Source organism: Plecotus auritus, assembly GCF_963455305.1.
Source record: "Plecotus auritus genome assembly, chromosome: 9".
Classification (NCBI taxonomy): Eukaryota; Metazoa; Chordata; class Mammalia; order Chiroptera; family Vespertilionidae; genus Plecotus; species Plecotus auritus.
In genome coordinates, this window is record NC_137783.1 from 56175201 (window position 1) to 56190549 (window position 15349).

Here is a 15349-nt window from a genome sequence, read left to right on the forward strand (position 1 = left end):
GGAAAATAATGCAATAATTTATAAATAATAATACAAGAATAAACTGTTTCCTATAGTTACAACTGTAAACCTACTTTTGCCCCACCCTGTACTTATATACACACATATTCAAATGTATGTACATATTTCCTCTATATAAATTGTTTTAAAATTAATTTTATTATGAAAAACTTAATATTTTTGTAACTACTTTGAATGGAAACTCATGTCTACTGCTCACACAAGAGTAAATTGATGTCATAAAGTTACTGACCAGGAAATCAGCATATAGTCCTTAGTGAAATGACAGTCGAAATATTTTATACCACTGGGATAAAACTGGTAAAAATCTGATAAGAGTGTGCACCTAATTAAGCGGTTTTCTCTCTCTCTCTCTCTCTTTGTAAGTGATTTGTGTTTTTTAGCTTATCCAAAAGTTTTTTTATTACAAGTTTCCTGTATCATTTGAATAATTTTGAAAGCTAGCAGTCCTAAGATAAAGCCAGCTGCTGCAAGGTTTTATTCTTGAAATGCGATGTACTTGGTTTCAAGTTCTTTGTTTAACCTATGAATATTCACTGTAGGACCCCAGGCAGTTCTAACAGTCACCACATGGCCACGGGCAGTTCTAACATTGACTGTGCGACTGTGGGCAGTGCTAATCGTCAGCGTAGGGCAGTGCTAATGGTCAGCGCATGGGCAGTGCTAATGGTCAGCGTAGGGCAGTGCTAATGGTCAGTGCTAATGGTCAGCGTAGGGCAGTGCTAATGGTCAGTGCTAATGGTCAGCACAGGGCAGTGCTAATGGTCAGTGCTAATGGTCAGCGTAGGGCAGTGCTAATGGTCAGTGCTAATGGTCAGCGTAGGGCAGTGCTAATGGTCAGTGCTAATGGTCAGCGCAGGGCAGTGCTAATGGTCAGCGCACGGGCAGTGCTAATGGTCAGCGCACGGGCAGTGCTAATGGTCAGCGTAGGGCAGTGCTAATGGTCAGTGCTAATGGTCAGCGTAGGGCAGTGCTAATGGTCAGTGCTAATGGTCAGCGTAGGGCAGTGCTAATGGTCAGTGCTAATGGTCAGCGTAGGGCAGTGCTAATGGTCAGCGTAGGGCAGTGCTAATGGTCAGCGCACGGGCAGTGCTAATGGTCAGCGCACGGGCAGTGCTAATGGTCAGCGTAGGGCAGTGCTAATGGTCAGTGCTAATGGTCAGCGTAGGGCAGTGCTAATGGTCAGTGCTAATGGTCAGCGTAGGGCAGTGCTAATGGTCAGCGCAGGGCAGTGCTTTGATGGCCAGCCCCCGCCTGCGGCTGCGGTTGTCAGCAGCTGTCAGTCAGTACAGGAAGGAGGCCCGGCCCCTAGAAATCCATCGCAGCTGCAAACGCTCAGGCCGCTGCAAGCCAAGCCTCCTGACGTCACATGAAAGGGAGTCGCCAGAGGCTTGGAGGCCGCGGGTCCCGAGTGGGCGCGGGCGTGGGCGGCTCCTGCGCACCCGGACCCTCGGCAAAGCGTCGCCATCTTCTGTGGCGCCCGCGACGGACTCCAGCTCCGGCGCGGCTGTCAGCAGGCATCTGCGCGGCGGTGGGAGTGCCCAGGTGCGTCCCCGGCCTGTCTGGAGGTCAAGGCCGGGCGGCCTGGCAGGACGCCTCTCCGCAGGGCGCGCGGGGCGCAGAACCGGAGCCGCCGCCCCTCACCCCCTCCTCCGCCCCAGCTGCGCGCTGACCTCCGAGGGGCGCCGTGGGGAGCCGGCGGGCCGGAGGGGAGGCCGGGTGTCCCCTCATCCGGCCCCCGGAGCGGCGGGACGCGGGGAGGCCGGGGTCGCGGAGGAGCGGTGTGCGTGACGGGGATGCAGAGCCATCGCGGCCCGGGCCGCGGCACCGCGCGGGGGACCGAGCCCCAGACCAGCGCCCGCGGTCCACGCGCAAGTTCATCTTGAGACGATTGAGATGCGCGTCTGTGAATTGATGGTACCAGCCTTTCTGGCTGTTTTCTGTGTTAAATAGGGTACAATACTTAGAGTGTGATGACTCGGTAACGAAGGGCTGCTTTTGTTATCACAGGGTGTGCTGTTCTTTTCATTGTTGGCTCATTTAATCACCTTAATCCTCATAACCATCCTTTCCATTCCTATCAGTCACCTCCATTTCAATAAATCAGAGCGGTAACGGTTCAGAGAGAGCCATTGTTTACCCAGCCTTGGCTGATGGGCTTTACATTCTCTCGTTTTGCTCTGTGGTTCATGCTGTTTCCCACACTAACATTTGCATTGAGCACAGCAGTTGTCCCAGAACATAATTAGCGTGTAGTGGATTAGGACAACCTAACTTACCTTGTAGTGTTCTATTTCCAGCACTTGTGGAGGCTTCCTCAGAATTCTTGTGCCAAAATGTTGTAGCTAGCTGCTTTCTCCTACCTGTCCCTATTCTCGCAAAACTGTTAAACATGTATGTTGAAACCATAACTGAAGCTCTGACTTTTAAGTTTTATGGGAGAAGCTGCAAATTCTACCCCGTCAGGAGGGGAAGTGAGGCAGACATTGTTAAAAAATGAAAATGCAGTTTCATCCATGCTCCATGTTATGGAAGTGATGTCATCTGCCTGCAATTGGCTGGTGCATCTGGCTCATGAAGCATCCTCCAAGCACCAGGCCAACGGGAAGGGGTTCCTGCTGCATACGGGAAAGATGTCAGCATTGTGGTGTCTGGTTACCTTTTGCCTCTTTGGGGGTGATGGGACCAAATTGTTATTATAGAAGTTAGATGTGTGTCATTGTCAACACATTAGATGGCCATGTCAGGATTCATTAAGGCCTAATTCAATTTTACCCCAGGCCCAGCCCAAGTTTGGAGGGGACAGTGAATTCCATGGTACTGTCTGGATTTGTGGCACTGGGTCAAGACTTATAGAATCAGAACAGTACATGAAGGGTTGTTCAAAATTATCTACTTCTCCTTCATGTTAAAGATAATAGCATTGAAAATAAAGCAGTCACTAGGTTTGTTAATAGCAGAGCCTAGCGTGGACCAGAAGTCTCCAGGTCTGCTATAGTTGTCAACACAAGGTTCTTGGAGAAGTGATTTTTGAGAATCTGCAATTTAGGGAGAAGAAACATCTTATTTTTGAGACCTTTTGAAGACTTTCTTAACTTGTGGGGTTTATAGTAGTAATAGGAAAAATCATTATGCCCTGTAATTTAAACACTTTTCCATATCAATAAATATTTATCTTCATCATCATTTGTAATACCAACACAGGGGTCCATACTTTGGATATATATTATGCACCTTGCTTAGCTAATCTATTATTGGATGTTTATGTTTTCAATTCTTTTGTGGTATTTGGTAAATAGACACATAATTTTCAAAACAGTCAATAGGAAAGAAATGTTTAAATTCACTCAAAAATGTCCCAAAGTTATCAAGATTTTTTTCAGAGTCACCAGTGGACAGATAGGTACTCCTTTATCATGGCCCTTCCTATTTCTTCTCATAGTTCCAAGGAATGTTTTCCAGAGGTTTATTTTTACTAAAATGTTGTCTGGAAACTTCTGACAGGTGATTCCTGGAGATGCAAGATCAAGTCTCATGACTTCTGTCTTACAACGTTCCTTGTTCTGGCTGCATAGTTTCTATCCTTTCCCCAAAGCAGCCGAAAATGAACAAATTCCAGGTGAGTCATTTACTTAGCCCTTACTTTGTTTCACTGTGTGTGTGTGCAATGAGTTTTATGAAATAGGGTCCTTTTATTAAATTTAAAAGGTAAATAGTTAAAAATCACCTTTAGGGAAAATACTTTTTGACTAGCACAGCAGTTCCCAAGACCTTTTCAAGGGATCTGTGAGGTCAGCATGTATTATTAAGATGCAAAATCCAATTTACGCTGTTGATATTTGCACCAGTGGTGAAGAGATTGCTACCTGGTTGGCATGAATTAAGACAGTGACACCAATACCATTGCATTCCTCTGCAGTGTACTCATCTTTATTTACGGATATCTTTGATGAAATCATAAAAATTAGTTTTATTAAATTTTGACCCTTGGGTACACATCTTTTTAACATTCAGTGTGACGAAATAGGAAGTTCACATAAAATACTTTTGCTGCACCTGAACTATGATGGTTGTTGTCTTGAGGGGAAAAAAGCACTGTGGGGCTGTTTGATTTGTGAGCTCATCTAACCACTTTTTTCATGGAATGCTATTTTTCCTTGGAAGAGCAAATGGCAGGCAGGCTGGTTATTCAGACAGGTATTTAACAAACATTTTCTCAAAAGTGAGTGAAGTGAGCCTGTCACTGAAAAATAACTGTCTCTATTTGTTCCCAATGTTAAAATTTAAGCTTTAAGTGAAAGTGAGAATTTTGGAAAACTTGTATCCTTCACTATGAACTTGACAACTTCTAATACTTAAAGACTTTTCTGATGAGATTGGTGAGGATAATAACAAATGTGGTATTATACACTTATATTATATACAGTATATAATATAAAAAAGATATCACATTATCTATATACTAGAGGCTCGGTGCACGAAATTCATGCACGTGTGTGTGTGTGTGTGTGTGTGTGTGTGTGTGTGTCCTGAGGGTGCCCAGTCTGCACCCTCTCCAATCTGGGACCCCTCAAGGGATGTTTGACTGCCCATTTAGGCCCGATCCTGGTGGAATCGGGCCTAAACAGGCAGTTGGACATACCTCTCACAATCTAGGACTGCTGGCTCCCAACTGCTTGCCTACCTGCCTGCCTGATTGCCCCCAACCGCTTTTGCCTGCCAGCCTGATCACCCCCTAACCACTCCCCTGCCAGCCTGATTGACACCTAACTGCTCCCCTGCCTGCCCAATTATCCCTAAATGCCCTCCCCTGCCGACCTGATTGCCCCAACTGCCTCCCCTGCAGGCCTGGTTGCCACCAACTGCCCTCCCCTGCAGACCTGGTTGTCACCAACTGCCCTCCCCTGCTGGCCTGGTCTCCCTCAACTGCCCTCCCCTGCAGGCCTAGTCCCCCCCAACTGCCCTCCCCTGCTAGCCTGTCCCCCCCCCAACTGCCCTCCCCTGCTAGCCTGTTCCCCCCACAACTGTCCTACCCTGCAGGCCATGTCCCCCCAACTACCCTCCCCTGCAGGCCTGGTCCCCCCCAACTGTCCTCTCCTGCAGGCCTGGTACCCCCCAACTGTCCTCTCCTGCAGGCCTGGTCCCCCCCAACTGTCCTCTCCTTCAGGCCTGGTCCCCCCAACTGTCCTCCCCTGCAGGCCCAGTCACCCCCAACTGCCCTCCTCTGCTGACCCAGTCACCCCTAACTGCCCTCCCCTGCACACCTGGTCCCCCCCAACTGTCCTCTCCTGCAGTCCTGGTCCCCCCCCCAACTGTCCTCTCCTGCAGCCCTGGGTCCCCCTGCCCAACTGTCCTCCCCTGCAGGCCTGGTCACCCCCAACTGCCCTCCTCTGCTGGCCCAGTCACCCCTAACTGCCCTCCCCTGCACACCTGGTCCCCCCCAACTGTCCTCTCCTGCAGTCCTGGTCCCACCCCCCAACTGTCCTCTCCTGCAGGCCTGGGTCCCCCCGCCCAACTGTCCTCCCCTGCAGGCCTGGTCGCCCCCAACTGCCCTCCTCTGCTGGTCTGGTCACCCCTAACTACCCTCCCCTGCACGCCTGATCGCCCCCAACTTCCCTCCCTTGCAGGCCTGGTCCCTCCCAACTGCCCTTCTCTGCGGGCCTGATCGCCCACAACTGCCCTCTCCTGCTGGCCATCTTGTGGTGGCCATCTTGTGTCCACATGGGGGCAGCCATCTTTGACCACATGGGGGTGGCCATCTTGTGTGTTGGAGTAACAAGGGGGGGTCTTGGCCCATCCTCCATGCCCAGATTGCATATTACTCTTTTATTAGATAGGATATAAAAGCCTAATATGCAAATTGTCCCATCAGGCAGGTGCTTGACTGGGAATTTGACCGCTTGCTATGACATGTACTGACCACTAGGGAGCACGTGCAGAACTTGGCGGGTGTTGGCACCGCATGCTATGATCCCACCCGGTGCTTGCACCTGCTGCTGGCACCAGCCCAGCGCTGATCACCCCAAAGACAGCGACCGGCAGCAGCAGCAGCAGGGGTAGGGCTGCCACTCCCAGGCACTGAGGGTGCAGAGTGGGGGCTGCCGGCGGGCCTCGTTCACCCCTCAGGGCTTCTCCACCTCCCCCTACTCACATCCGCTGCTGGCAGACAGGGGACTAGGGCCGCAGTGGGAGGGGCCGGGCGGGGGCATGGAGGATGGGCCAAGACCCACCCCTGTGCCCACCGCAGCCTCGCAGCTCACAGTTCCTTTCAATGTGCACGAATTAATATATATAATTATATATATTAATATATTATATAATATATTATATTAGTATAATATAATAATGTATATTATATAATGATTGATTGTATCAATCAACATTTGATTGGTATTTCTGACTTGTGTGCTCAGAGGCAAACTCAAGCAGTTTTAGAGGACAGAGGATTACAGTGAAGTGAGGAACAGGGAGTAAGTTGGTTAGGGAATGCCCACTCTAAAAGGTAATATCTGAGGAAAGTTCTGAATTAAATGAAACAGGGATCCAAGAAGAAATATGGCAGAAGAGCCTTCTAGATAGGAGCAACAGCAAGTATAAACACCCCAAGGCATGTTTCAGAAACAGTATTTGGGACATCAAAGCTAGAGAGAAGTGACTTAGGGGAAGCAAGATAAGAGGTAAAATCAAAGAGGTAAAAGGAGCTAGAATATGTAGGAAGTTATAAGTTTGTAGAAAACATTGAGTTTTGATTTTATTTATTAGTTCGTTAAAAAATATTTAGCCCGACTGGCATGGCTCAGTGGTCAAGTGTTGACCTATGAACCAGGAGGTCATGGTTCAATTCCTGGTCAAAGCACCTGCCCAGGGTTGCAGGCTTGATTGCACTGGGGGTGTGCAGGAGGCAGCCAATCAATGATTCTTTCTCATCATTGATGTTTCTATCTTTCTTACTCCTTTCATCTCTGAAATCAATTAAAATATATTTTTTTAAATATTACATTTCAGAGTCTATGGAATATAAATAAAGTAATTATCAGAGGAATTTGTATAGCCTTAAATAATTCTATCAATAAAAACCCAAGAATGAAAATAATTAGCATTATGGCTCTAGCCATTACCAAACCATATAGACACTACTAGTATATGAGTTACCCTCCCCCTCTCTCCCAGTAGTTATTAATTTCCAATTAATTACAAAGATGCATTATGCTTCTTTCCCCCAGTGCTGCTACTTGAATGTAAATGTTTATTGCTTACCTGTATCTCTAAATTTTCTAACACTCCATCTTTCTGATGTGCCATTTGCCTCTTCTATTTTAGTTTTATTCTAAACTACTAATCCCACATAACTCTAGTGATTACATCTGTCTCTTCAGTGGTTCCCCATTATCTGTATTTGCATCTACAAAGCAAAAGAGTGAACATCCCAAAGATGCATGAGACAGTCCACATAGTGTGAAATAGCAGAATATTGATTCATATTTTTATTTTTTTAATTGCACATGCTTTAATTTTTTATTTTTTAGATATGTTTTTATTGATTTCAGAGGGGAAGGAAGAGGGAGAGAGAGTTAGGAACATCAATGATGAGAGAGAATCATTGATCAGCTGCCTCGTGCGCAACCCCTACTGGGGATCGAGCCCACAATCAGGGCATGTGCCCTTGACTGGAATCAAACCCGGGACCCTGCAGTCCACAGACTGAGGCTCTACCCACTGAGCAAAATACGGTAGGGCAATACTTTTCTTTCTTATAAAGACAAAAAAGGAAACTTGTCAACTTTAGTAAACAAACTAATAGATGTAAATATGTGATGTATAAGACATTAAGTGGGTATGCAAAATATATTTTAATGTCCCAAAAGACAAATTCAGAATTACTTCATGTTTTGTAACCTGACTTGACTATCACATAACTAATTTTGGTCCTACACTATGTTCTCATATTATACTTTTTTATTTGTAGTTTCCTAAATTTGCCATTTTTGATGCATCTTTGACTTTGCCAGTTCTGTTTTCTTAATTCCTGAAGTTTGCATAGTCAGTTGGACCACCTAATAACATCTAACTTGATAATACAAAATACAAACCAACTATCCCTATTTGTGACCATCTTACATCTTGTATACACTTCTGTCATAGCACCTGCTGTGCATATTGCATGTTAAGAATTTACATCTTGCCCTAGTCGGTTGGCTCAGGGGATAGAGCTTCGGCCTGCGGACTTTCCAGGGTAAATTCTATAGTTAGCACATTAAGAGCTAGTTTAATGTCTTTTCAATGCTACTCTATTCTGATCACTTCAGAATAGAGCTGAAATATGTTGTTACAGGGATCAGTAACATTCAAGGATGTCATTGTGGAATTCACCAAGGAGGAGTGGCAATTACTGGACGAAGGTCAGAGGGCCCTGTACAAGGAAGTGATGCAGGAGAACTACCGTCACCTCGTCGCAGTGGGTGAGAAAAATTCCCCCTTCTGTGACTCCTAGTAGTTTGCATTTTCTTTCCCAGTTGTGGAACATGTAAGGTAACTGTAGGGTTGAATAATACTAATTTTTTTCAGGGGTCAAAGTTGATGAGTCCATTTTGGGTACCAGAAATAATATTTGTGTCTCCACCCTCCCAATTGAAAAAAAATCTAACCTTACCAAGCCAGGGAGGACCTTCATTGTTCTGCTCCGAAAACTACTTTTGGTTCTTCAGAGTCCCTAAATTCCAAGCAAGTTCTGTTTTCTTTATCTTTTCCATTCATAGGTTATTTTGTGAATAAGTCAAATGCAGTTTTGAAGTTGAAGCAAGGAAAGGAGCCATGGATATTAGAAGTCGAGTTTCCACATCAGAAGTACACTGGTGAGTGAGAAGTCAGAGCCCTGGTGATTAATATTGAGGTTGTTGGTGCCTTTGCCTTTTGAAATATTTTTCAGGAATCTTTTTTTAAGTGCCCTAGATGTCTAGAAATGAATGAGGACGCTTGATCAGCATATGTAAGCAACATAAATCACACCACCAATTTTCATTCCCTTCACTGAAATCCCGCCCCCCCCGGGTTCAACATTTTTATATGTTTACCTATCTTTCCTGTACACTAACCTTGACTTAAACTTTTTTTTCCCTAGAATTCAATTACTCTCTGCCATCGAAGTATGCAGCTATAATCAATCCTAAAGTGTTTATGACTCTGGCTTAAACATTTTTTCAAATGCCATTTCCCTCCTTTTATTAACAACAAATGCCTTCATTAGTTTCTGCACCAATTTTAACTTCCTATTCTCTCTTTAAACCTGAAACTAGGTTATAAATCATTATGCTTTTCATCAGTTTTATTATTTCAAAGATGATACTTCCATGTAGATGGTGTTTGTCTTTTACCCAAAGAACTGATTATGCTTCCTAAAATAACAGTCTGATAAAGAAAATAAAAAAAACAAATAATCTCACTTTGCTTCCTTAAATATTTTCCATGTACTTTCTGACTTGTGCACTCATGTGCAGAAGCCATGCCTGGTGTATGTTAGTTGTTCACTAGATATTTTTTGAAAGATTCAGTTTCAGTTAATATGAGACACACTCTGTCTTCTGCCCTGTGTAGTAACTTCTGCCAGGGCTTAGCTTTTCTAGATCAAAGCTTTGTTTTTTAAGCTGAGAACTCCTAAAATTGATGTCTCCAGCACCTTTATTTTATTTGTATTTTGGTACCATATTTTACCATCCTATAGGATAGATCCACTGATCTAAATTCCTTATCAGTGTTAAAAGCTAATTTTTAATTTAAATCCTCATAATAATTGTGTAATGCTGCAAACTTATATTGTTGCTAGTCTATCATGGTAAACTTACACTGACTCACAATTACAAAACACAGTTAAATTAATATTCTGTCAGGAACTAGTCTAGCCCTTTCTGGCCTACTACATCTTGTTTCTCCTGTGACTCCCCAAACACATGCTAATCGTTACTTCATTTACTCTCTGAAGTATCTTTCATAAATAGAATCCTATTTCATGTGTATCCAAGTTAACCTTGCAAAGTCCCTGTCAAATAACTTTTATGTTTCCCCTACAAATGCCATAAACTCCCAACCACAAGCCTCTGCTCATAATCTTTGACTTTCTGTTAAGCATTTAAACATGAATAAATATGAAGATCAGTAAGTGTTCTAGAATGGTGTTGAACAATTAATCTAAAGACAATGCAGTAAATTGGAGCAGAGATGTGAGAGCTAAGATATGAAAGTAGAATAAGACCATTGTTGAGTCATAGGTAATATTGCTTTGGAGATGCAGTATTTAGTGGTCAGGGTTGAACACTTCTGGTGCTATAACTGGGAATTGTTCCTGCTATATGCATGGCATATGCTCTGCTTTTAAAAAATCTTTCCTTTTGGACATATACATTCCTGGGTCCTCTGTCCTAGTGAAAATTAAGTCTAAGCTATAGGACTGTTCCTCTGAACACGAGGAAATTGATGTTCTGAACAAGTCACTTTAGTGTTGACATCTAGATTGTTGTGTATGGGTAAAGAGGAAATAAAGTAGAAGTTTATAGTCTGCTAACTACTAGGAATCCTAACACAATAGACTAGGTGTGAGCAGATAAAATAACCCATGTACTTTAGCTCCTTCATCCAATTTAATCTTTGCCCTGATATTTTCAGTGAACATAGTTGTGTACTGATTTTCAGCACCCTACTTACTATTACTTGTCCTTAATGGGCTCACAGCATTCTCTGTGAATCTCACATTCCTGCTCAGTAATACTTTAAATATTTTTTGTTCTCTCTCCCTGTTCTTTCTTTCTTTCTTTTTTTTTTTTGGTCTTAACTTTCTCCTCCAAGGTTTTGGTTTTTTTTAATCCTCACTCGAGGATATTTTTCCATTGATTTTTTAGAGAGAGTGGAAGAGGAGTGAAAGACAGAAAGAAATATTGATGTGAGAGAAATAACATCAATTGGTTGCCTCCTGCATGAACCCTGACTAGGCTGGGAGGAGCCTGCAACTGAGATACGTGCCCTTGAACAGAATCGAACTGGGGACCCTTTCGTCTGCAGGCTGACACTCTATCCACTGAGCCAAATCGGCTAGGGCAGTGGTTGGCAAACTCATTAGTCAACAGAGCCAAATATCAACAGTACAACTGAAATTGAAATTTCTTTTGAGAGCCAAATTTTTTAAACTTAAACTTCTTCTAATGCCACTTCTTCAAAATAGACTCGCCCAGGCCGTGGTATTTTGTGGAAGAGCCACACTCAAGGGGCCAAAGAGCCGCATGTGGCTCGCAAGCAGCAGTTTGCCGACCACAGGGCTAGGGCATCCTCCAAGTTTTTAAGTTCATTATTTGTAAAGTGTCAGTGGTACTTGGGTTTATAACCACATTCCTTCCCCTTTCTGCTATAGCAGTTTTTAGTGTTTATTATTTTTTCTAAACCAATGAAATAGAGGAAGTTTGCATTTGAGAGTTCCTTCATTTGCAGAGATTGACTTGAAGCCTAAGAATCAACCCAACCCTATGACCATACTATTGTTTAAGATTTATATGGTATTAAATATTGGATTCCTTTGTAGACATATGGAAGATTCACGACTCAGAAGCAAGACACCAGGAAAGCCAAGCTGAAAAGTCAAGGCAAGTTCAAGAATTCAGTTTTAAAATTAGAAGTTTTGTAAGAAAGTGTCTAGATGAGGGTACTGGAAGTGGGAGCGTACAGTTAATACTACATGTGAGAAAACTAACACTGGAGCAAATTGCAAAGAACATAATGCAAACGAGAAAGCCCTTTTTCATAATGGAGACCTTATTCAAGATCAGGGAGCTCAATTATTGAAGCAGTCTTCTGATTCTTCAGAGTTACACAATCAGGCAGGCTTTATTATACAGGGTAGAGTTAAGTAGAGAGATCCTATGAATATAATGCAAGTGAAGGTTCTTCTACCAAACAGTAAACCACAGTGTATGTCAGAGAGCATTCACAGTGGAGAAATCCTATGAATCTAATTAATATGGGGAATTTCATAGATATTGGTTCTTATGTTGGTGGCAAGAATGGCACCAGGTGTTAGACTGGTGAAGTCAGACCAGACCTTGGTTCAGCAACCTCGGTACTTGAGTTCTGGCTAAGAAAGAATTCAGATCCAAGACTCCAACTGTAAGAGAAAGTGTATCTAGAAAGTCACAGAGGTAGAAGTGAGCTGAGGAATAAATGGGTTCAGGAAACAAATTAAACATGTTACAGGAGCAAAACAAGGGCCCTTGGAGCTTAGGAGAGAAATGTAAAAGTAATGCACCTGGTGGGAAGAAGAGGGCAAGGAAAAAGGCTTGGGTGTGCTCCCAAGAGGAGGAGCCACCCTGGGTCATCCATCTTGAGGGTATTTATCTGGAGGTCTCAGGGGGAGGATCCCAATAGAATATTCATCAGCTTTCCAGGTGTGTCATAGTTTCTACTGACTGGTTGGCACGAAGGCAGGGGGTCATTAGTCATTGCAGGTCCTGAGGTCAGCCATAGCATTATTTGTCTGGTTATGCTGCTTTTCTGGGCCTCAGGCTAAAACACAACTGAGGCTAGATGTTATCCCTAGGGATTGATGCTTAAGGGAGTGATCATGCAAGGGCCCACATGGGAGTTGCATGAGGCCACTCTTTGGCCCCTTGTTCCTTCTCTAAGGGGATCTATCCCAAGACTAGCAACATGCTAAGAGAGGAAAGGTCAGGGGAGGGTCCAAATCACATGACAAGTGATATGAAAGGTCTGGAGAACATCCAGATTGTACAACCAGAAATGAAAGGTCAAGAGGTTTAAATCACATGAGTAGGGAGTGATATGCTAGGGAAGGAAAGGTTACACTGTGGGTGAGGTACGTCTTTTCCCAGTTTTTCCCATTGATGGGAAACTGAGGCTTTCTGCCCTGGTGACCTTCTGTCCCTGGCCCATTGTCCTTGCTCTGTTCATGGCTATCTAACTGCCTACCACACAGCTATAAAATACACACAGCAGACAAATAAAAAAGCCTTATACATTAATGAATTTGAAATTTTTTCTCTAGGACTGGAGAACCCACAAATCAGAAGACTCATACCAAAGAGAAAACCTATACATGCAATGAATGTGGGAAGTCCTTCTACCAGAAGTCTATCCTTACAGTACATCAGAATACTCATTCAAAGGACAAACCCAGTGAAGGTGGGAAATCTGTCCCTAGGAATGGAGACCTCACAAGACATGAGAAGACTCACACTAGAGAGAAAGCTTATGAATGTCAAGAATGTAAGAAAACTTTCTACCACCTGTCATCTCTCAGTAGACATTTGAGAACTCATGCAGGGGAGAAACCCTACGAATGTGATCAGTGTGGGAAGTCCTTCTACCAGAAGCCACACCTCACAGAACATAAGAAAACACACACAGGAGAGAAACCCTATGAATGTACTGAATGTGGGAAGTTCTTCTATGTTAAGGCATACCTAATGGTACACCAGAAAACACACACGGGGGAGAAACCATTTGAATGTAAGGAATGTGGGAAATACTTTTCCCAGAAATCACACCTTACAGTACATCAAAGAACACACACAGGGGAAAAACCTTATAAATGTAAGGAATGTGGGAAATTCTTCTCTAGAAACTCACACCTCAAAACTCATCAGAGAACTCACACTGGGGAGAAACCCTATAAATGTACTGAATGTGGGAAATGCTTCTACCAGAAGTCAGCCCTCACAGTACATCAGCGAACTCACACAGGAGAGAAACCCTTTGAGTGTAATAAATGTGGAAAACACTTTTACTATAAATCTGACCTTACTAAACATCAAAGAAAACACACTGGGGAGAAGCCCTACAAATGTCATGAATGTGGTAAATCTTTCTCTGTGAATTCAGTCTTGCGGTTACATCAAAGAACTCACACTGGAGAGAAACCTTATGAATGTAAGGAATGTGGGAAATTATTCTCTCAGAAGTCACATTTTATCATACACCAGAGAAAACACACAGGGGAGAAACCCTATGAATGTCAAGATTGTAAGAAATCTTTTATCCAGAAGTCAGAACTCACTGCACATCAAAAGATACACAGAGTGAGAAAGAGCTAATAAATAGTATGAACTGGGAACTTTTGTCTGAATGCAACATTCAGAATAATGAGATAATTTACACAAGACAAAAACTTTAGGCATACCATCAATATGGGGAACTTTAGCCACAATCCTTCACAGACAGGAAATACAGAGAGATTCTACGAGTGAAATTTTTGCCATATGTCAGAGTTGACTAAATATTAGACAACATAGATGGCAGAAACACTGCAAATCATGAAACATGAGGAAACCTTTGAGAAGTCAGACTTTATTGTACAACATAGGAATCACACAGGCGAGAAGTCCTGTAAGTAAAATGAATGTCAGGAAATTTTCTGTCAGGGCAGCCATCACTAGACATCCAAAAGCTCACGTGAGAGACTCCTGTCAGTATCCTGATCATTCAGAAGTCTTTTTACCCCAGTTAGACTCAGAACACAGAGGGAATGACTGCAAATATGGGAACAGATACAGAAACTTCTATCAGAAGTGATGTTTCAGCAAATGTCAGATTATTGATACTGGGATAGAACCTTTAAATATATGAAAGCTTTACAAGAAAATTCAAAGAGAATCTATACGGAGGGAAATAGTGATACCAGAAGTCATGTCACAGAGATTTAACTGTAAGGTGTGTGTGTGTGTGTGTGTGTGTGTGTGTGTGTGTGTGTGTGTTTGTTTTTTAGAAAACTACAACTGTCTAGATATATTAAGGTTTTGAAAAGTACAAATAAATTGAATAATCAGGCAACATCATTAAACACACGTAGAGTCCTGTAGTATGTGGGACTTATGTGTGTGAGTGCGCTACAAAACACAGCCTGTGGGTGTTTGATGTGCGTGTGGAACCCATACTTGTACATAGGGAAATATGTCACTTTAGTTCAGTAGCTTTTATGTACATGAAAATATTCCACATTAAGTTTCAGCAGTGACTCCTGTCAATGTGTATTTAAGTATAATATATTTTTTAATTATAATGCATCTTGTAATGTATTCTGTCATTTTTAAATGAATATGTATGTTGTTTCTAACTAGTCCTTCAGAAAGAAGTTAAAAATGTTTTTGTAAAATTTTCAACTGTCAGCTACATTTTACATTAGGGACACATTTATAGGAAAAGCCCAAGTTTATTTTTTTAAACAGCTGATAAACTCTACACAGTAACCACAAATAATGCTAGGTAAGAAATGGTTATCTGTCTTACTGTTGATGTTTTAGCAGGGTGCAGCGCTATCTGTTTTGTATTTTGTAGG

At 43.0% G+C, this 15349-nt stretch overlaps 1 protein-coding gene across 5 annotated transcripts; it reads left to right on the plus strand.

Annotated features, from left to right (window-relative positions):
* The first annotated feature begins 1112 nt into the window (after window positions 1-1112).
* Window positions 1113-15077, plus strand: ZNF25 (zinc finger protein 25). Of its 5 annotated transcripts, none has more exons than XM_080642805.1 (6): window positions 1113-1566; window positions 3526-3640; window positions 8354-8480; window positions 8778-8873; window positions 11585-11645; window positions 13061-15077. In XM_080642805.1, exons 2-6 carry the CDS (start codon window positions 3626-3628, stop codon window positions 14106-14108), a joined length of 1347 nt encoding a protein of 448 aa, XP_080498931.1. In that variant the 5' UTR covers window positions 1113-1566; window positions 3526-3625; the 3' UTR covers window positions 14109-15077. The 5 variants fall into 5 exon arrangements, with proteins under 5 accessions (XP_080498931.1, XP_080498933.1, XP_080498932.1 ...); XM_080642807.1 differs by having other exon boundaries at window positions 1242-1566; window positions 8328-8480; XM_080642806.1 differs by lacking the exon at window positions 1113-1566 and adding an exon at window positions 1755-1938.
* The last annotated feature ends 272 nt before the right edge of the window (window positions 15078-15349 follow it).

Excerpts from the sequence above, each read along its gene's own strand:
- ZNF25 (XM_080642805.1), top strand. Across the intron at positions 8,481-8,777 it reads CCGTCACCTCGTCGCAGTGG|GTTATTTTGTGAATAAGTCA; the intron begins GTGAGAAAAATT and ends TTCCATTCATAG. Across the intron at positions 11,646-13,060 it reads AGCCAAGCTGAAAAGTCAAG|GACTGGAGAACCCACAAATC; the intron begins GCAAGTTCAAGA and ends TTTTTTCTCTAG.